This window comes from Rhynchophorus ferrugineus, unplaced genomic scaffold (genome assembly GCF_030347505.1).
Source record: "Rhynchophorus ferrugineus isolate W39M unplaced genomic scaffold, kcgeb_rfMv2 rfM4, whole genome shotgun sequence".
In the NCBI taxonomy this organism is placed as follows: Eukaryota; Metazoa; Arthropoda; class Insecta; order Coleoptera; family Curculionidae; genus Rhynchophorus; species Rhynchophorus ferrugineus.
Genome location: NW_027472583.1, coordinates 27,539,272 through 27,558,584, shown reverse-complemented (window position 1 = coordinate 27,558,584; position 19,313 = coordinate 27,539,272). Strand labels below are relative to the sequence as shown.

The window sequence follows — 19,313 nt, the reverse complement described above, 5'->3', positions numbered from 1 at the left end:
GAATTACTGAATCTACTCTATTGCAAATACACTTCGATTATATTTCAGTATGACTACATCTGTGTTTTACTGACATTTTGCTTTCTAGCTAACTTATTATTTAATATTGATGATATTTCTGACTGAAAATGATCTTAATAAAGTTTTGGCCCTTGTTGCCTTCTGGCGCATATATTGCTTACATTAAGCCCGTGACTTTATTGCCTTTTGACTGATATGTTTAAATATAAATCTGGCTTTAAGTTCCCGGTTAGGACATTACTTATCTGCCCAGGCCAATGTTTTATGATTATATGGGAAATATGACTAATTCTCAATCAAATTTCAATAATTTGTCCCAATATACAGTTGATACTAAGAACTTGAATTAATTCTCCAATACCTTGGAAACATCTGAATTTAACGAAAATGGCGAAAGAAAGACCATTTCTCTCTTATAGGTTCAACGTGATTTGTTGATTGGAGGAAAACCATAATGATTTTCGAATAGCATTAATGTAGGTTTAGAATGATGTCAATATATTAAATAACACACCACAATTTTTTTAATAAATGCAAACAATTATATTAAACAACTAATCACTTAATATAGTCGATTATTTACAATGTAAGGAATTTTACAAATTAATACGTAAATAATAATGATAAAATTACAGTCACACAATAAAGCTATTCTGCAAGTCGGATTTCCAGACTTTCAACATACGTATCTTATTTAAGAAAAAAAGAAGGACACGTTCATTGATCCGTCTTGCACAGAACTTATAACATTCATTCTATAAAGAGATTTTTAGAAAATCTGGTTTTTAGTTATCACAAAAGCACTTTTAGCTAGTTTCTCATAAACTACCTTCGTTTAGTTTTTACTTTCGGCAAAAAAACCCAAACATTAAAACGTTCAGTTCGGCAAGAGCATTTGCCAAAGTCTAATATTATTTTTCTCGCAATTGTTCCATTCTGCTTTGTATACTCAGAAGCTATATAAGATACAGTAATCGAGCCTAGACTTGAACGTTCCTCGCGGGAGACGCACGTCCAGGCACATACTGGCTCAAACTATTTTTTTGTCAAAGATTTGCCCAAAAATATAATAACGCCAATAATTTCACTCCTTAATCGAACTCACCCTGTATATTCGGGTACAAGTTTTCAATTGCATGCATTAAACGGCACCCGCTTTACGTTTTCCTGTACATGAAGTTTTCTCTTAATTAAGACATTTTTCTCTTAATTAAGTTTATAATATTTTACATATGCACATTTTTCTATATACACAGTGTGAAGGTATGAGAACAAATTAATGACGGCCTTTTCGATTAGAAGCATTGAATATAATGGTGTTGGAATAATTTTGTGCAAATTTACTTGAAAACATATCTAATACAGTGCTTTTTATATCCTACCTCACTTACGTCAACCAGCAACATCTACACACGGCACACTCACTATCGTGAACAGGTCAATTTGGAAACTATCTATGGTGGTTTCTCAATTCCCCATATGAAACTCTCCCCGCTACCCTGTTGGACAACAACGCAAAACACATCCTTTATATTATTGCACAGCAGAAAAAAGAGCGACTTTTTTAAAATCGTGAAGCACCCCTGCTCGATAGAGATCATTTTCTTTTGTCCAACATTTAAACTGTATAAATAAAGAAAAAACAGTAATTGATTTAGCTAAACTGAAAAATAAATTTCGATACAACCATATATCTTATCAATCTAAATAAATAAATAAAAAAACAGTGTTCGTCATGAAATAAAGTACAGAAAAAAATGGACCTTAAAAATATTCAATTTCATATCTTAACTATTACATGAAGATAAACTGGAAAAAATGTATACGTATATAAAAAAGACACGTGACAACAGTGGCAAGTTCTTTCTACCGTTAACGACTATGAAAATTATTTTAAGGAGATCTACAATGATTAATCATAACGATAATTCTTTTCTTTATAATGAGCTAATCGAGCAATTTTTTGTCCCACTTCAGTTCGTTAACACACCAGTTACGCGTTATGTGTCCCCGTCGGGTTACCCGAGCAACCGATTGACACATACATCCTTGGGATGAAGCACGTCGGATACTTTTGCAGCACTTATCTGGATTAAAACTGTCTAGTAGTTTGGTTCAATTTTTCTGTTATTCACTGAAAGCCGCTGAAAAAAAAAACAATAATCAAACCTAATAAAAAAATTCGTCCCTAAGCGGTATATCCAATAAGCCCCAACAGTCAGTATATTAACTCATTAATTTTTTTTTAAAGAATAAAATATAATTCAACTATGGTAACCGGAAGTTATCACCCATCAAGTGTGTGTTCTGAAACCTTGTGCAAAGTGATTGTTAATATTTCTTGTCCATACAAATTTTATATAAAATATACTTCCGTAATATACGGAAATAATATACAATAGATAACCTCAGGAAGAACGTTCTTTTTATTTTTTGCACTAGAAAAAACTTAACATAAATAGACAAAATAAATCGAATAACAATCGAACGGATCGATGAAATAAATAATGATGTAAGAATGGAATCTATTTGAACTACTAATATGATGACAAATTTTAGTCATAACATCTTTTTTTAATTCCATGTAATGCTGTAAGTACAGATAAAGTCGAGATTTGAAGTATTGGCTTCTGAACTGGAGGCGCGTTTATTAACTAAAACTAGACATACAGACAAATACCTTTAGGCTACGTCACACCATCATATATCCCAAAATCGTCCATCCTGAATTCTTTAATGTATAGGGCATCCTTCAAACCAGAACCAGATTCCTTAGAAAATGAACTTAATTACTTCAGATGTGACATGCCTAAAAAGGGTTTGAAAACAGTTTGAAGGATAAATAATAAGGATAAATTAAAAGATCCTCCATGGGAGCAATAAGTTCCAATACGCACCTACTATAAAATAAAAAACAGAAAATAAGACTGAAAGTGTCCTAAACGGCCCTCCCGTTTCTTCAAGGAAGAGCAAACCGATTTGGAAGGGTGCTGAAGAAAAAAAACATCAAAGTTGTATTCAAATCACACAAGATATAGGTTGCTCTCTAAACCCAAAACTAAAAGGGATCTGATAAAGGCAACGCTAGAAAGAAATAAGGAGAAAATAGGAGGATGATAAATACACAGATAAAAACGTCAACAATATACCCCACACATCGAGACACTATATTGCTACTTTAAAAGCAAATATCTAGAAAGTTTTAAAACTTATAAACGCCAAAATAATCTCACTAAAGACAAGGACTTTTTATCACTCAACCGCGAGGGACACTTACTTGAATAGACTCTTAATAATAGACCTGATTAGGAAAGCTTCAGTTTCAGAGCTCCTGCTCTGAAAAATCTGTAACGATTGCGAAACGTCGGCTATTTTTGTCAATAAATGTTATCCGAAATCGAAAGCTAATAGTGCGGACATGAGCAACTAATCGAGTCTCAAATCTAAAAGCTTAGGTTTACTGAAATTACTCCATAATAAAAATATAGTATATCATTACAGTAAATACACATAAAAACTACAAATAAACTTTGTCAAACTAGTAGTTGGTAGTAGTCCAAATGCATCTGAGAATTATGTAAATATTTAACTTATTTAACTTACGTGATGCTGGCGAACCACAGCTAATCGTCGGCACTGCTGTGCTACCTACGGATCCTTCCGGTATGGAGGTAAGAAAGTCCCATATGAGAATTGTATCATCATGCGAGCTGCTCACTATTTGAAATTCGTCGAACTGTAGTCGAAACACTCTTCCCGTGTGCTCCTGCAGCATAACGTTAATTTGAATTTTCTGTTATCAAAGTTTTTCTACTAGCTTACCACCAGTGTACGTAAACATAAAGAATTGGTTGATGCCCGTGGATCGAGAGCTGCCAGTAAATCCCAGACCTTAATCTTACCATCATAAGCTCCGCTAACTATTCGTTTACTATCGAATCTTATGCACCTAACTAGTTCTTCATGACCTTCCAATACTCGCAAGCAAGCACCACATTCAATATCCCACAACCTGTAATTATAAATAAACACGGAATTAACCAATTCAGACTTCTATTCCGTTAGTCATGAGTCATGAATGTACCTTATAGTATTGTCTGAACTACCACTAACGACCAATCTATCTCTGTACTGTAAACAGGCAATTCCTCTTTTATGACCATTTAAAGTACGAACAAACTCGCACGTCGAGGTATTCCATACCTATAAATTACAGTGGCTGAATCAAAACATTTACGCCTATTTGAAAGCTTACTTTTATCGTGCGATCACCACTGGCTGAAACAATATATTTCTCATCAAAGTCCACTACATTCACGGCAGCTCTATGTCCAACCAGAACTCTTCGTAATGTTATTTCAGTTTGAGATGTCATGTCCCATACAGCTATAGAACGGTCCTGTCAAAGTGTAACAGGATATTGAAAAAATAAATTTGCATAAATAGACTGAAACTTATGTAGACTTTCAGTCAAATTTTACAAAGACCAGCTATAAAAAATATTTCCAATTTCATGAATAGAAGAAGCACTTACTTTTGAACATGTCACCATCATTCCATTATTGAATCGAAGATGCAGAACAGCTTCGCAATGATGAATTAGCGTGTTCACCATTTCACCGTTGTTTACATTCCAGACTCTCACTGTGCTATCACTACTACCGCTGATAATAACTTTGTCATCGTATTGCAGGCATAAAACAGAACCTGTATGTCCAGTAAGTACCTGTTAACCCGGAGTCTATCAGTATTTGGAACCAAGTTAAGTAACTCAACGTTACCTTTGTGCACTGCAACGTGCTTCTATCCCATATTTTGATCGTATTATCCCGCAACCCTGACACAATCTTCTGATCGTCGTATTGTAAACAGTAAACACCTTTGCTATTCTCCGAACGACAGTTAATTCGCTGCAGAATATGTTTGCCGTTGCGCCAATTATTCTCAATACTATCAATATCTCTGATGATCTTAGGATACAACGAGCGATAGAAACTGTGTGGTCTATGGTTCTCACCCGGTCTAGGTTTGAATAAATACTGGATCCTGAAAAATAACTCCATTAAGTTAATAATTCCCTAGTGAAAGTTTAAAAAGTTAATGAAGCTCACCACCCCCTTCTCTCGGCCAATCCTCTCCATAATGAGTCAGTCCTAACTTTCCTCTCGATCAGTTTCTTCCACAACATTCCTTCGGAAATGACCCGAAACCATTCTTTGCACACCAACTCGGCGTTCCTAAGGCTGTCCGCATCTAAATATGAAAGGATATTTTCAGCTACGTGGTCAAGGCCTTTTTCTGCAACAAATCTGAAAATTAATAACCAAGCTACAAGGAGCAGGTTCAAATCACATACTGGGCAATAAAGAAATAAAATCCCTTTGAAGCATGGGTTTTAGGTAAGAGTTGATGTGCCCATGCTGGTAGTGGCACATGCGAGACAGCAGGTTCTCGACAAACTCCACTTGGTCGGTTTCTGTCCATTTTTCGAAGCACCTGAGACACGCTTCACGTTCCGCATTGAAATTAGCTGATGATGTGGAGTCTTTCTTACGTGTAGTTTCGTAAGGCGGTAGGATAGTCATTGGATACTGAAAAATGGAAGCACGTTTTCAATAACAATCTAAACTAAATATAGCTGTCTAATAAATATAATAATTTAAAATTGAGCAATCCTTGGTAATTTTTGTTAATCATTTTTATTTAAAAAAATGTATAACATAATGGAAAAACACCCTATTTAAGATTGTTTGGAAATACGAAATTAAAAAATCGTAAACAATTTAGTTACTGTTAAACTACATTAGGCGTGGCAAATGATGAGTAAATGATAATACAATTCAATTAACTTAGTATGAATAATGTAAACTATAATATTCATAAACTTCTACAAAATTTTTTCTACAAAAAGCATCGCGTTTTTATACAATTCTTATAAAAGTTAAATACTATGACATGACAAACTAACTACCAAAAGTTAAAAGAACTTAACAGTAATGAAACACTCTAAATTCGAAAAAAAAATCAAGTTAACTGCAGGTTTGCTTATCCGATACGGTGCACGCACAAAACCAAAACAACGAAACGATGCCGTCGGGCTGTCGCAACATGGGAAGAAGAAAATACGGGCAAAACGTTTTGTAACAGCCCCGCGCGCCTTTCGAAACTTCTCTGGTTCGAATACGAATTTAGACATTTAAAAAATGCGTTCTCAAAACTGCCCGATTTTCGTCATTATTAATGTACGAATAAATCGATATATAGAGACAATATAAACTGTAATACTGATAGTCTAATTTGTAACAAAAAATATTAATGGTTCTACGTTTGAACGTGGAGCACAGGTGATACTGATATAAAATGTAAGATATATATCAATATATCTGCTATTAACGAGATCCTTCATATTCGTAGAAACGTGAATACGGGCAAAATAACAATCATTAAAATAATAGATTAAAAACCTGTTATTTTACCAACAGTTTACTTAGAAGATTCAAAAAATTATCTAAGAAGTTTTCATAACAAAGATATTTATGGGCTATGAATGAACTATATATATAAATTGTAATGTAAATTACTTCCAATAAATTAAAATATAAATGTATGGTCAGTTTCAAATATTCAAAAATAAAGTGGTGCGTGCCGTATTATGTCTCTAAGGATACTAACTGGAACCTATAACGAGTGTGATCCAAAGTCGTAATTTAAGTACTCTGAGGTCTCAGTAAAGTGCGTAGGCTGGAATTACCATCCGCCTTGATTAATAGACATAAAATAGGTTTTACAATAAGATTTAATGGTCATTAAAGGAAATTCTATGTTATAAGTTTGCACAGATCACTTACTGAAGCGATTTCTACGTGTCCACATAAGATACTTAATGCCCATTGGGCAGGTTGTTGAAATCTAGGAGAATAAAAAAATTGTTTCAATCATGTCCGCTTTTGTGCTAAATCTGTACCATTCTACTAAACCGTATTATATTCACAGCTTCGAAATGCTCTTTTTATTAAGAGCGAACGTCTAGTTGCATCGATTTCTCACATTTGGAATTCTCGCAATTATCATTTCTTAATTATCACTTACTGGCGTTGCTAATTGAAAGCGGTCGATTTTAATGACAGGCTCTGTCAATAAAAAAGGTCCTCAAAACCAATATAATTAGCCGCTATCGCTCTATGCGCTGCTCCTTATCTACACATTAACGATATCATCTGTAAATATGAACAACATGTATCCATTTGGAAAAGAAAATGCATTATTCGATTTCTTCGTATCAGTAAGAAATTATGAATAAAACCACACTATTTTAGAAGCTCTTGCGGTAAAGACACGCCAAATAATACTGAAAACTGACATAAATATTGTCACTGATCTAATACAAAGAACATAATAATAGAAATCCGTTCAATGACATTAACTTTTCTGCGAAACAATGAAAATGGCAAAATTGATTATTATATCTTTCTATGAGGCACAAAGGTAATAGTTAATACAAAAAATATCAACAGATATAAATCAAAAACAAATTAATCAATATAATACTATCAGCCATGTATTTATGATTATTGATTAAATTATGTTCTTTCTACTACATATACTGCAATAAACTAACCTTTTTGATGATCTAAACTACTTTAACACTCTAATCAATTAGAAACATTTTTCGGATTTTCTTTATTATAAGACTTAATTTAGTAAGCGTAGATTCGTTGCGTTTACATACCCGATATTGTCAACAAACAAATTATATATGAAATAAGAATGGTTGAATTAAACTGCGATTCGAAGAAAATATGGGCTAAACACTAGTGTGCTAATTTAATGCTACTGAGAAATATATATGAACGGTATTTTAATATCTAAATATATAAATATCTCGCTTGATTTTAAACGCCGTATAAATTCTAACTGTACATAATTTGAAGCAGTTTTATGGTTTTATTGTAACTAATTTCAATATAAGGAACGACCAAATCTACGAAATGTGAAAGTACTCCAATTAAATACTATAAAACAGAGCCGTTACAGAACTTCTAAGGAGATCGTCAAATAATGACCACAGATTAAGGGTTACAAGGAACTTGCGACCTTTGACAAAACATAGTGACAAATTGATAAGAGCAACGCATGTATAATATCTGCATAAAACTTTAACAGAACAATATACAATATAAGAATTATAAACACAATCCCAATAATGTGTAATAAAATAAAGCAATTCGTAATAACAAAGATTTTAGGTCATTTTATGCCTGTTTAAACGACTTGTTAAACTATTTGCATAAATCCCTTTAATTAATGCAACAAAATATTTTAATATTTTAATAATTGACAAATATAAAAATTATCTTTTACGTTCAAAATAACATGAAATAGAATCAGACACATCGCTAAACCATTGAATATTTTCAGGGCACAAATTAAACTTTCTAACCAGCACACAAAATGCTGCAATAAATAAAGTTTTGATTTATTTTACGAATAGTGAAAGTGATCAAAATCATTTAGTACAAACATATTTGTTTCAGCAACACTTTCTTTTCACCAATAGTAATATTTGACAATTTTGTAAATACGTATAAATAATAATAACCAACCTTCGGTACCGAATTTTCAATTTACAGATATTACAATAAGTTACCACATTAGAGGTCATACCAATTAATTCATAGACAACGGTAAGAATTGTGCAAGAAAATGTGCAAGCTTTAAAAAGGTCAGTACACGTCTTAACAATAAAGACGGAAAGATTTGCTAACAAAGAATAGTTTTATTGTTATAATGTCCCGTTCTATCTTAAATAAAAATACATCTACTTACAGTTAACACATTAATACAAGGTTAACAGTTAAACCCTACTTAATTATAAATATTGTAATTCAATAACTTGCAGTAATTATACTTACACAATTTATTATCACAGCCCAGAAATATATTAATGTCTCTCAGTGATATAGAAATAAGAACTAATTGGCCGCTTTGAAAACTTTCTTCTCTTGAAATAGGAAGCATAAGCAAGCACAATACAAGGCTAAGGTTGACAGATACATGACAGTTAAATTTAAAGAAAAAATCTTATTCTCGTTAAACAATTCTCACATTTCCTGACTGAAATTTCTTTGTCTAATAATAACTGTACAAAGATCTTCGCCAAAAATAACTTCAAAATTTCTATGAAAGAAGCGCATAAAAAATTCTTACCTGAGTATTGTTGCTTGTAACATCTTCAATTTTGTCCGTTTCCATTTTCATCATGTTACTGATTCTAGAACGCACTTACACGGTCCTATCGTTGCGCTTAATTAACTAGTTGTAGTCCGGCACATATAACTCACTTCCACATAATTTTACTTAAGAAAAAAAGGGAAAAATTAAAATTACTCTTTGCCAAAACCAAACTTCCTATTAAGACTATCCGACCAAAAGTGAGTTGACAAAATTGACATATGTATTTAGTTAGACGATTTTGCCAATAATAAAAATTGAAAAATTCAAAATAAACATGAACATAATATGTTTTATAAAGCATAAACATTCATCAGCTGCTTCCAATTTTTTAATAGTACAATTATGTGTAATAATAAATTGTAGAAGATATAAAATGCATCTGCACTTAATAATAACAGAATAGCCAACTTACATTTCGGGAACTGACATTAACAATTATCAAAACTAATTCCCAATCATAACCATAGAAAAAATCATACTGAATCATAACTTTTAGAGGTTAAATAGTTTTTATAATTAGTCACAAGACGAAGAATATATAATATATATTTGAGTTTTTAGTGATTATGTTAAATTGAATGCATTATTTATATACTGTTTCAAACAATGTCTGTGCATAATAATTTTATAAAAACTGGAACAAAATGTATTGGAGTTGCTGCTAATTATAAGTATTAATCATAATACAGGCATTTTAAAAAGTTTATTGTTTCTTATAATTTAGATCTTTACTGAAAATATTAAATAGACCTAAACCAAAATGCCCTGATTTTTTTATTAAACCTATTAGTTCTTATATAACAGAAGGCCAAAAAATAAAAGTGAGAATTGAAAACTAAATAATTATATACATTTATATAAACATTTAAATATTGAAGATACCCAAGGGGTTTACTGTGAATGAAGAAGTTGAGTTGGGTGTCATAATAAAAGAAAAGTGTAAAGGGGTATTAGAATGCAATGCTATGAATTATGTAGGAGGTTATTGCCTAGCACTGGATATGACAGCTACTTGCAAGCTGGTAGGTTTTAAATATATCCCATAGATATTTTGAAAAGTTTCTTAGTTAGAGGCTAGAAAAACTGGAGGTAGTTGGACACTAGGTAAAGCCTTTGATACAGCTTGTCCTGTAAGTTGCTTTATTTCAAAAGATGAAATTAAAGATTCCAACAATGTTCAGTTATGGTGCAGTGTTAATGGCATTGAAAAACAAAATGGTAATATTTACTTTTTAGTTGTTAATATTAATATAATACATGGAATTTAAGGGAACACAAATGATTTACTATTCAATATCCCATTCTTAATATCATATATATCCAATTTTATAACATTGGAGGCTAATGATGTTATTATAACTGGTTCTCCACCTGGAATGGGACCAGTTAAAGAAGGAGATATTATAGAAGCTGGAATTGTTGGTGGTGTGTATATGAAATTTGAAGTAGACAAAGAATGAGAATATATTTAAAATGAAGTCTTCTATAATTTATTATGAGTAAGTTATAAAACTGTGTTAAATAAATTGTTTTCTTATTGATTTTCTATTCATTTTTGTCAGCTTATTTAACATACATATTTAAGAAAGCTTACTAATATATTAACATTGCTATTGACAATAGTAAACAGTCAAACTGATTTTTATAAAACCCAGTGACACTTTCTACAAATGAACAATAATTTAATTAAAAGTAGTAATATGTGTATTGTGTCACTTAAAATTTAAAAATCTGAAAGTATCATAATAATTAAAAGAAAAATTAGTCCTTCAGTCTATACCAAAAGCATATGTCTGCTATAGAATCCTTATAAAAAATCTTTTGTGACACAAATATACTGCTAGTTCAATATTGTCTGTTAATAGAAGTGATTATGATGAAAGTTGTATAAAGAATGAAGAGAATTTAAAATAATGAGAAGTAAAACACAAGATTGTTCCATTTAATCCAAACCACACATAATATTTCACTGTATATTCAAATTGTATATTTTAATATTTTCTTTCAACTTACAGCTTCATTACTATTAACAAAGGCTAAATTCTAATGTAATGGATCATTAAACCACATTAAAATACTTTGGTATTAAGAAAATTGAGGATTATATAACTACATATTTAATATAGATAAATTGTTATTAAAGAGTCTTTTAAAATGACTAGACATACAGTTATACTTGGTTTATAGTTCATCATGAACTATATGTGTGTTAACAAAATCATATAAATCTTGCAATTCACGGTTGCCACTGTATTGGGAGATCTTCTCCCCATCTTTGTACAAAAATAAGGAGGGGAAACTGTCAATCTACAAAAAAAATATATGAAAACTTCCACTAAGACCTGTTTGTTAATAACATACTTCTTGTTGATTACAGAACTCTCTATTATCTGGAACAGTACAATCTACCTTGGCAATTTTTACTCCTTTAGTATTTTGAAGCTTTTTTCCCAACTGTTCCCAGGTAGGCGCAAGTCTCTTACAGTGACCACACCAAGGAGAAAAGAAATCAACAAATGTTATGCCCTCTTTAATTTCTAAAATGAAATCAAACATTTATACATTGTAATACTATGAAATAAATTACAAACCCTCTTTGAAAATATCAGCACCCAAATCTACAACAGGTTCACCTTCCTCTACAACTTGAGTTTTAATTTGTTCTGTAGTTTCTGTTTTAATTTTAGCACCTGCCATTTTGTTAACATATTTTTTCAGTTCCTCTAGAGACCTTTCACCAGTATACCTATCAAGCTATATAAAAATTAGGATATAAAGATAATCTAATATATTATTTCTTACCTTTTGACCATTTTCAAACCATAATAATGTTGGATAAGCCCTTACATCATATGATGAACATAAACCTCGATATTCTGTGCAATCTATTTTAGCAATTGTGATTTCTTCATTAAATTCCATAGCTTTAGCTAGAGCTAACCAAGTGGGTGCTAGCCTTTGGCAATGTCCACACCATGGAGCATAAAATTTCACAAATGATTTGCCTTCTTCTAATACAGTATCAAAATTTTCAAAGTTGAGTTCTTTAAGAGGAAATTCTTTTCCCATTTCCGAATGACCTATTTTTCTCTATTAATTGATCATTGTTAAATAAAAAATAATTTTGATTAATGACTACTTACTTCTATAAATTGTTCATTAATAAAATTGGTTAATGATGTTAAATCTCTTAATCCTCTAAACAATATACCTTCAGCATTACCCACTTTAAAAAGTTTTAGTACAGGATAACCAGTTATATCTTGTTCAGAACATAATTTGGCATCGTCCATACAGTCAACTTTAGCAACTCGAATATTTGCATCCTTTTCACTCAACAATTTTGCTAACTGGTCCCATGTTGACAATAAATTTGTACACTGTTGACACCTACAATATACATTGTATAACAACACAATATGTATATAAGAATGAAAAACATGTACCAGGGTACGTAGAACATTACAAAGTGGTCTGTTTTCGGCAATTCTACATTAAAATCATTTATTGTATACTTAAAAGTTAAGCTCTTTTCAGAATGGCCACAACTTACTCGTGAAAATGCTAAATAAATTAAGGAAAGTAAAAGTATGAGTTGCATATTTATAATTTATTAAATATACTTTAAAACACTGGAATTAGTTAAAAGTTATTTTAAAATTTTCGGAAAGGTGAACAGGTTATTGACATTTTCTCTTCTTTTTTTCTAAATAGTGGTCAAGGTGTATGTCTGGTTATCAATGCATTAGAGATATCATAGTTCTCTATGTACACTTGTTAGATGTATTGTTTATTCATTCCTAATTACTAAAATAATATTCAAAATTAAAATCAATGTTTCTTTGTTTAAAAACAATTTTGATAATCATTTTTAGTAAAAGAAAAAGTGGGGGTAAGTCAATGTCAAATCCAAAATGGATGAAACTAACTAACACTGGGAGGTGATTGTCACATTTTGCTCAAAAATCTGTTAAAATTCTGACATGATTGAATCTCAAGACTAATTTCAGCACAAAGGTTTTGTGTCGTGATTGGAATCAGTGAAAATAAAATGATCTCTTCGATTTTAAGCCGAGTGGTAATGTAAGTAGAATTTTAAATTTTTAGTAATTCAAATTTTGGTGGGCAATCTCTTTGTTTACATCGATGTATAGATTATTGTCACTCAAACTCTGCCGTAAATTTTATTGTTTAAACTAGTTTTTGTAAGATGTTATAATATAAATCTGATAATTGTTTTTTTTCATGATCTTTGTTGATATTTTTCATACATCAATTTTGTTTATTTCATAAAAATTTTAATAATTTTCTTCTAAAATGCCACTTCTGAATGATCGTTATAAATAGTTTATACAAATATATTTTTAAATGTGATTTCGTGGTTTTTGTTTCAAAACATCCATTTAAGACATTTAGTTGCCTGAGGGCTTTTATATAAAATAATAATTCATCAATTCATTTAAATAATAATTATTCGGAAGATGAACATTAGTTTGTTCAAGTTTTAATTAAATAGTATTTGGTTAAGTTTCTTTTTCATCCAGCCACCATCATTATTCCATAAATGGTATCTCCAATGTTACCATATTAAATAGCATTCATTTTTCTTTCTTGTATTGAAACACCTACATTGTAAATATTTTTAGCTGCAAGTCTTAACGTGCACGGATATTTAGTAATGGTCTAATTTTTTGGCGATATTAATTTTATTATTGGAGAAAGTCGTTTAAAATAAGCAAGACGTTGAGATATATTTTGAGGACCCAAAAAGAGTTATTTATGCAGTTTTAAATTTGACACTTATCAGGTTATGCTGATGTTTACATGGATATATTTCCACATGGAAAGTTCAGTACATCGTCATTATAATATCCAGTGTTAAATATTTAATTGGTAACAATTTTCAAAGGGTCTTCGAAGACAGGATCCTATTTGAGATTTATTTAATTCTGGTGTTTAGCAATAATCAAGCTAACAAGAAAGGAAAACATCGTCATGTCAACAAGCAGCGAAATTACGTCGCGATGGAGGTTGTTACCGTGAAATTCAGTGAAAAATTTAAATTTTACGCAGATACATCTATAACATAATAATTAAATACACCTAAATATAATGCAACAATATTTCTATAAATAATATGGACATCTGCCAGATTTATGCCAGGATCGAATGTTGGGGGAACTTCTCTGGTTCAGTGACGGTGTTTGTAGAAACGAGAAGTTTTCAGAGTGACCATCATTTGCTGACATGTCCCAGAAACAGAAGCCCGAAGTTCGGATCATCGTTCAGATATGGGGTGATTCGGTGGTTATCTATATATGACCATGATTTATTCATTAGCCAGGTACTGATAAAGTAAAATTACTATTTTAAGGATATTTTTAGAAGTTGTCATGTTTTTTTATAAATGTACATTTTGACATAAAAAGTGAGCGAATTTTTTTGTACCAATTTCCTACATGTCTCATTGTCACGTTTATAATTCATTAAATTGGTTTTGTGAGTTTGGCAAGAAAGCAATTTCGATTTTTATTGGGTTATTTTTTTACTATTCCAATATTAACGTATATATTTTTTATATATTGTATATAATTTTATAATTGTTTTGAACATATTGGTTATATAATTTTTAATTCTTATCAGGGGAAAATTAAATTAAAACGAATTTAATATCAGCATCACATTTAGTGAAAGTTTTGCTTAGAATGAAATGGTAATCGAATGGGGTCAGGTCAGGGTTATATAAAGTATGCAATAGAACAAGCTCCAATTAAATCTCACGACCAAACACAAAACCGGCATTTTTCATCTAGTTCTACTGCCAATGATTAATTTCGGTTATTTTAACACCCTCAACCTCAACTAATAAACGGCTTCACTTCTCTCTCACACTATGGGCCTGACTATGTTAACAAACTGTATTCCCTTGCACCTGGTTGAGCTGATCTATATTTTTATACGTCTTATTATTTTTTTTCTTAACTCAATTATAATATAAATCTGAAATTCTATATAAAGTTATTACAATTAGGAGTTGCTTACGGGCAACCTCGTCTCTCTGGATCCGTGATTTGTGGTTTGCTGGGGTTTACTTTATTTTACGGAAGCTGTGTTCCCGACATGATTTATATATATATATATATATATATATATATATATATATATATATATATAATATATATATATATAATATATATATATATATATATATATATATATATATATATATATATATATATATATATATATATATATAATATATATATATATAATATATATATATATATATATATATATATATATATATATATATATATATATATATATATATATATATATATATATATATATATATATATATATATATATATATATATATATATATATATATATATATATATATATATATATATATATATATATATATATATATATATATATATATATATATATATATATATATATATATGGTTAAACAGAATTTACTTCAACATATATAAAAGTATACTTAATTATTCGGAAACTTGATACTCGTTTGTCCTTTTTTCCAACTGGATAAATCAGTTTTCCATTCGCTCGGCTACCTTCAGAGACCTATTTTGGGTGTGTTCTAGAAAATAGGCTGCCTTGGTGTACCAGTTTCGTTCTGGATAGTAAATTCCTGATGGGCTATGGAACATAGAATCATTGGCACTGACAGATTTTGCCACACTTAAAGTGAGTTGAGTCTTCATGTAATAATCTCATTGGGTTTGCAGCTTTTCTTATATAAAGGCACATTGACAAGATCTAATATCATTTTATGTGTAAACGTAGTTGTAATATTTTATATTGTAGTTTTCCTTATTTATTTATTCCAATAAAGAACTTGAGTATAGAGGTTGTCTTATATAGTGAAACATCATAGATAAAGGCAAAACGGTCACATAATTGCAGAAGGAAACGGCCTTATTGGGCGAGGTAAAAATGCTTTTCCAACATGACAGTGCACCGGTTCACACCTCCGTACTCGCCACGGCCAATTTGTTTGAAACGGGCTACTAATTTCTGCCCCATCCACCGTATTCTCCAGATTTGGCCCAGTGCGACTTCCTTTTGTTTTCGAATTTGAAAAAGTCACTCACTGGGCAGAAATTTGAGTCGAATGAGGTCATCGCTGCCACGGAGGCCCAATTTGCAGACCTCGAGAAAACGTATTGTTTAGACGGGTTAAAGAAGTTGGAGCATCGCTGGGTCAAGCGTATCGAGCTAAACGCAGATTATATTTAGAAATAAATCGCCACTTTTCCAAAATTTTCATTATTCTTTTGCAGGCTAAGTACTTATGGGGCCACCTACGTATGTGTAAATACACATATGTTGAAAATTATATTTTCACATTTTGTGTTGCCCGCTGGATGGCGCAGAGGTAAAGGCGACAGGACGGTCCTTCTACTGTTGTGATAATCGCGGGTTGTAATGTGCCTAATTGTATGTTTGTGTTAAGCTAGAGTGTAAAATCCGACAAGAAAAATGATCCCAGTCACACCAGTAACCAGGCTGGGTAAAACAGGATGTCTTCTGGGATGATCTCCAAGTTGGCCATTTGCCAATCGGTAGATTAATGCCGAGGACCGTGGTTCGGAGCCCACGTTAAGCTGTAGGTCCAGTCAGTAAAAGTTCCAAGAGGTTCGCGTGACTAAAATCAATACCCATACATACATTTTGTGTTGATATCATTTAATTTTTAAGTGCTATTATATTCTGTTCTAAAAGTAGTAGCAATACGTTTATAATTTTGATCTTTAAATACGTAACTAGAAAATGCTAATGTCAAGGTTTGATAAGAGCGCCAAAATTATTCAATCGAATTTGCGAATGACGCCATCTGCACGTATCGGATATGTATAATTCTGGATGGAATTCCGTCTATGATGCGTCCGATACATACAACCATTATGTCATATAAAAACCGTAACTTTCTCCTTGACATATAGGACGGTTCCACCCGAAAACAATTATTCCGTTTATTTTGAATTACATAAACCACATATAATGGCGTGACATCAGTGAATGGAATCACGGGATTATATCGAAAAATGAAATAACTATTGCAGTCCGAGTAATCTGGATATTATGTACAGCTAAGACATAAAATACAATCCCTACAATGATTGTTTATCTTAAATTGAACTTGTAACTGCAAATGAAGTTATTATTTCTTAATTATCAGCAAATTAATATTTTTCATTCATCAGAACCAAAAGGAAAAAAACATAGCGTTAACAATATATACGAACACAATCTATATAAAACCGCAATTACTATAATTGTCAATGGAATGGTAAACTGGCTTTATTCGTTGAAAGTAAACAGCGGTTAAAAATCGTTACAGATGTGTACCGTTTTCCGATAAAAATAAAATAATCAGTTATAGGATTTATCCGCAATTTTTTGATAACACTTTAAGAAAGTATTCTAGTATACAAAATTTGAAAAATCTTTTTTTTCCATATTTTCAAAGCTTAACCCTTAAGCGGATGTTAAATTATATTAGTGGAAAATTAAATTATATTCGGTGATACAGCTGTTTTAGTGATTTTAGTGCCACCTAAACCGCCATATCTAAAAAACGATACTGTAAAGTCGTTTTCTCGAAAACCGTTTTTTGGAGACGGTTGACATGGTATCTCAAATTCTGTTGAATCGATTTACTTGTAACTTGGATTTTTAGAATTTTTAAAAAATTAGGAAATGTTAAAAAATGCTCGTTTATTTTTTGGTTTTGATTTTTTAAAAATGTTGAAATTTTGACGGGTCTCACCAAATATATTTTTTAAATGTGTTACAATTACATTGTTACTAGTCGTTGCCGCCTAATCTACAACGTATCTTTATAATTATCTAGATATATATCTAGGAGAACCCATCGGCCCTATCTTAGTCTCTAGAGTATAATGTTTATGAATTCACACTGCTGTTTTCCTATTAAATGCTCCTCATTACACTACACTACACAAGATCAAATGATCTGATCTTTTGAGCCTGTGCTACCGTAATAATGTACATATAAAATAAACAAAAGGATTATGAGAATCTTCATCATTAACATTGATATACTAGTACGCTGCTGTTGATGCCACGGCAGTATTATTCACCAAATCTCGCCACTAATCTCAGGCCAAGACCAAAATTTCGCAGACTTCTGTGGTCTTCTTATGTTAATATCCCATTTGACATACCTGCCCAAATTACCAGGTGTGCCGGAAGGTCATTACCGTTTAAAAAAAAACTACTTAATTTTTAAGAAAATGGAAAAATGCATTTGTCTAAAGTATTGGCCATTTGATTCGATCTTTCCCATCTTTCAAGTAATTTATATATTACTGGTTTTCTTTTGTTTGCCCAAACCACTCATCGAGCCTTTTTCTAACTTGTTCGAAATTATTCGCATCGTCGTGTTGCAAAATCACTTTACCGTTCTTCGGCCCTATTGTGGATGTTTTTCAATCAACGCATGTTTCAAATTGATCCTTTGTCCTCTATAGCGATCACATTAACTGTTTCACTAGGTTTCAACAGTTCGTAATACACCATGCCGCTCTGGTCCCACCAAACATAGAGCTTGCGACCAAAACCATTGGGTTTAGAGTCGACCTGCTGTCTTCACCAGGTGGTAACCATGATTTTTTGCACTTAGGGTTTTCAAAATAAATCCACTTTTCATCACCCGCTTTTTCGGTGCAGAAGTGACTTCCAATCATACCTTTGAAGCAGCATTTCACAGACGATTATTCGATTTTCCTTTTGCACTTCATTCAATCGATGTGACATGCTTCTTCCCATCTTTTGGATTTTCCCCATTACTCCCGTAATCCGTCGCTAATCGTTTCTTCAAACTTTTTCTGTCTACCAGAATGTTCTTTGTCTGACATATGAAAATCATCTATTGAATTTTCAAATGCTCTCCTCACATGTTTTCAAAGGGAGCATACTTACCGTAACTTTCTATCAGCAAACGACGATTTTCAGCCGCTTTTTTTGTTTGATTATATGAAAAAGTAATGCCTGCCACAGAA

General features: G+C 31.5%; 4 protein-coding genes across 11 annotated transcripts in view; 2 read left to right on the top strand and 2 right to left on the bottom strand.

Moving 5' to 3' along the window:
• Positions 1 to 604: 604 nt before the first annotated feature.
• Positions 605 to 9,504, bottom strand: slmb (beta-transducin repeat containing E3 ubiquitin protein ligase slmb). 3 transcript variants are annotated; one of them, XM_076401456.1, is made up of 10 exons: positions 9,229 to 9,504; positions 5,378 to 5,612; positions 5,133 to 5,319; positions 4,803 to 5,067; positions 4,556 to 4,747; positions 4,277 to 4,420; positions 4,106 to 4,224; positions 3,844 to 4,033; positions 3,625 to 3,787; positions 605 to 2,165 (listed from the first exon to the last, which is right to left on the bottom strand). In XM_076401456.1, the coding sequence occupies exons 1-10, from the start codon at positions 9,280 to 9,282 to the stop codon at positions 2,149 to 2,151; spliced, it is 1,566 nt and encodes a 521-aa protein (XP_076257571.1). In that variant the 5' UTR covers positions 9,283 to 9,504; the 3' UTR covers positions 605 to 2,148. The 3 variants fall into 3 exon arrangements, with proteins under 3 accessions (XP_076257571.1, XP_076257572.1, XP_076257570.1); XM_076401457.1 differs by lacking the exon at positions 9,229 to 9,504 and adding an exon at positions 8,934 to 9,069; XM_076401455.1 differs by lacking the exon at positions 9,229 to 9,504 and adding an exon at positions 6,014 to 6,316.
• Positions 9,505 to 9,726: 222 nt separating this feature from the next.
• LOC143194771 (oxaloacetate decarboxylase, mitochondrial) lies at positions 9,727 to 10,796 on the top strand. The gene is made up of 5 exons (XM_076401459.1): positions 9,727 to 9,926; positions 9,980 to 10,076; positions 10,134 to 10,277; positions 10,323 to 10,473; positions 10,525 to 10,796. Exons 1-5 carry the CDS (start codon positions 9,862 to 9,864, stop codon positions 10,713 to 10,715), a joined length of 648 nt encoding a protein of 215 aa, XP_076257574.1. The 5' UTR covers positions 9,727 to 9,861; the 3' UTR covers positions 10,716 to 10,796.
• A 385-nt stretch (positions 10,797 to 11,181) lies between these two features.
• Positions 11,182 to 12,956, bottom strand: prtp (thioredoxin domain-containing protein pretaporter). Its single transcript, XM_076401458.1, has 6 exons — positions 12,702 to 12,956; positions 12,399 to 12,645; positions 12,058 to 12,345; positions 11,847 to 12,009; positions 11,617 to 11,792; positions 11,182 to 11,562 (listed from the first exon to the last, which is right to left on the bottom strand). Exons 1-6 carry the CDS (start codon positions 12,854 to 12,856, stop codon positions 11,437 to 11,439), a joined length of 1,155 nt encoding a protein of 384 aa, XP_076257573.1. The 5' UTR covers positions 12,857 to 12,956; the 3' UTR covers positions 11,182 to 11,436.
• A 174-nt stretch (positions 12,957 to 13,130) lies between these two features.
• ReepA (Receptor expression enhancing protein A) overlaps positions 13,131 to 19,313 on the top strand; it is a 48,971-nt gene continuing 42,788 nt past the window's right edge. For 2 of the 6 annotated variants that reach the window (XM_076401448.1, XM_076401451.1), the window contains exon 1: positions 13,155 to 13,338. In XM_076401448.1, the coding sequence (XP_076257563.1) occupies positions 13,307 to 13,338 (32 nt within the window). In that variant the 5' untranslated portion in view covers positions 13,155 to 13,306. Of the gene's footprint in view, positions 13,339 to 14,407; positions 14,600 to 19,313 lie in introns of those variants that run through there. The other 4 variants (XM_076401449.1, XM_076401454.1, XM_076401453.1 and 1 more) reach the window with 3 other exon arrangements.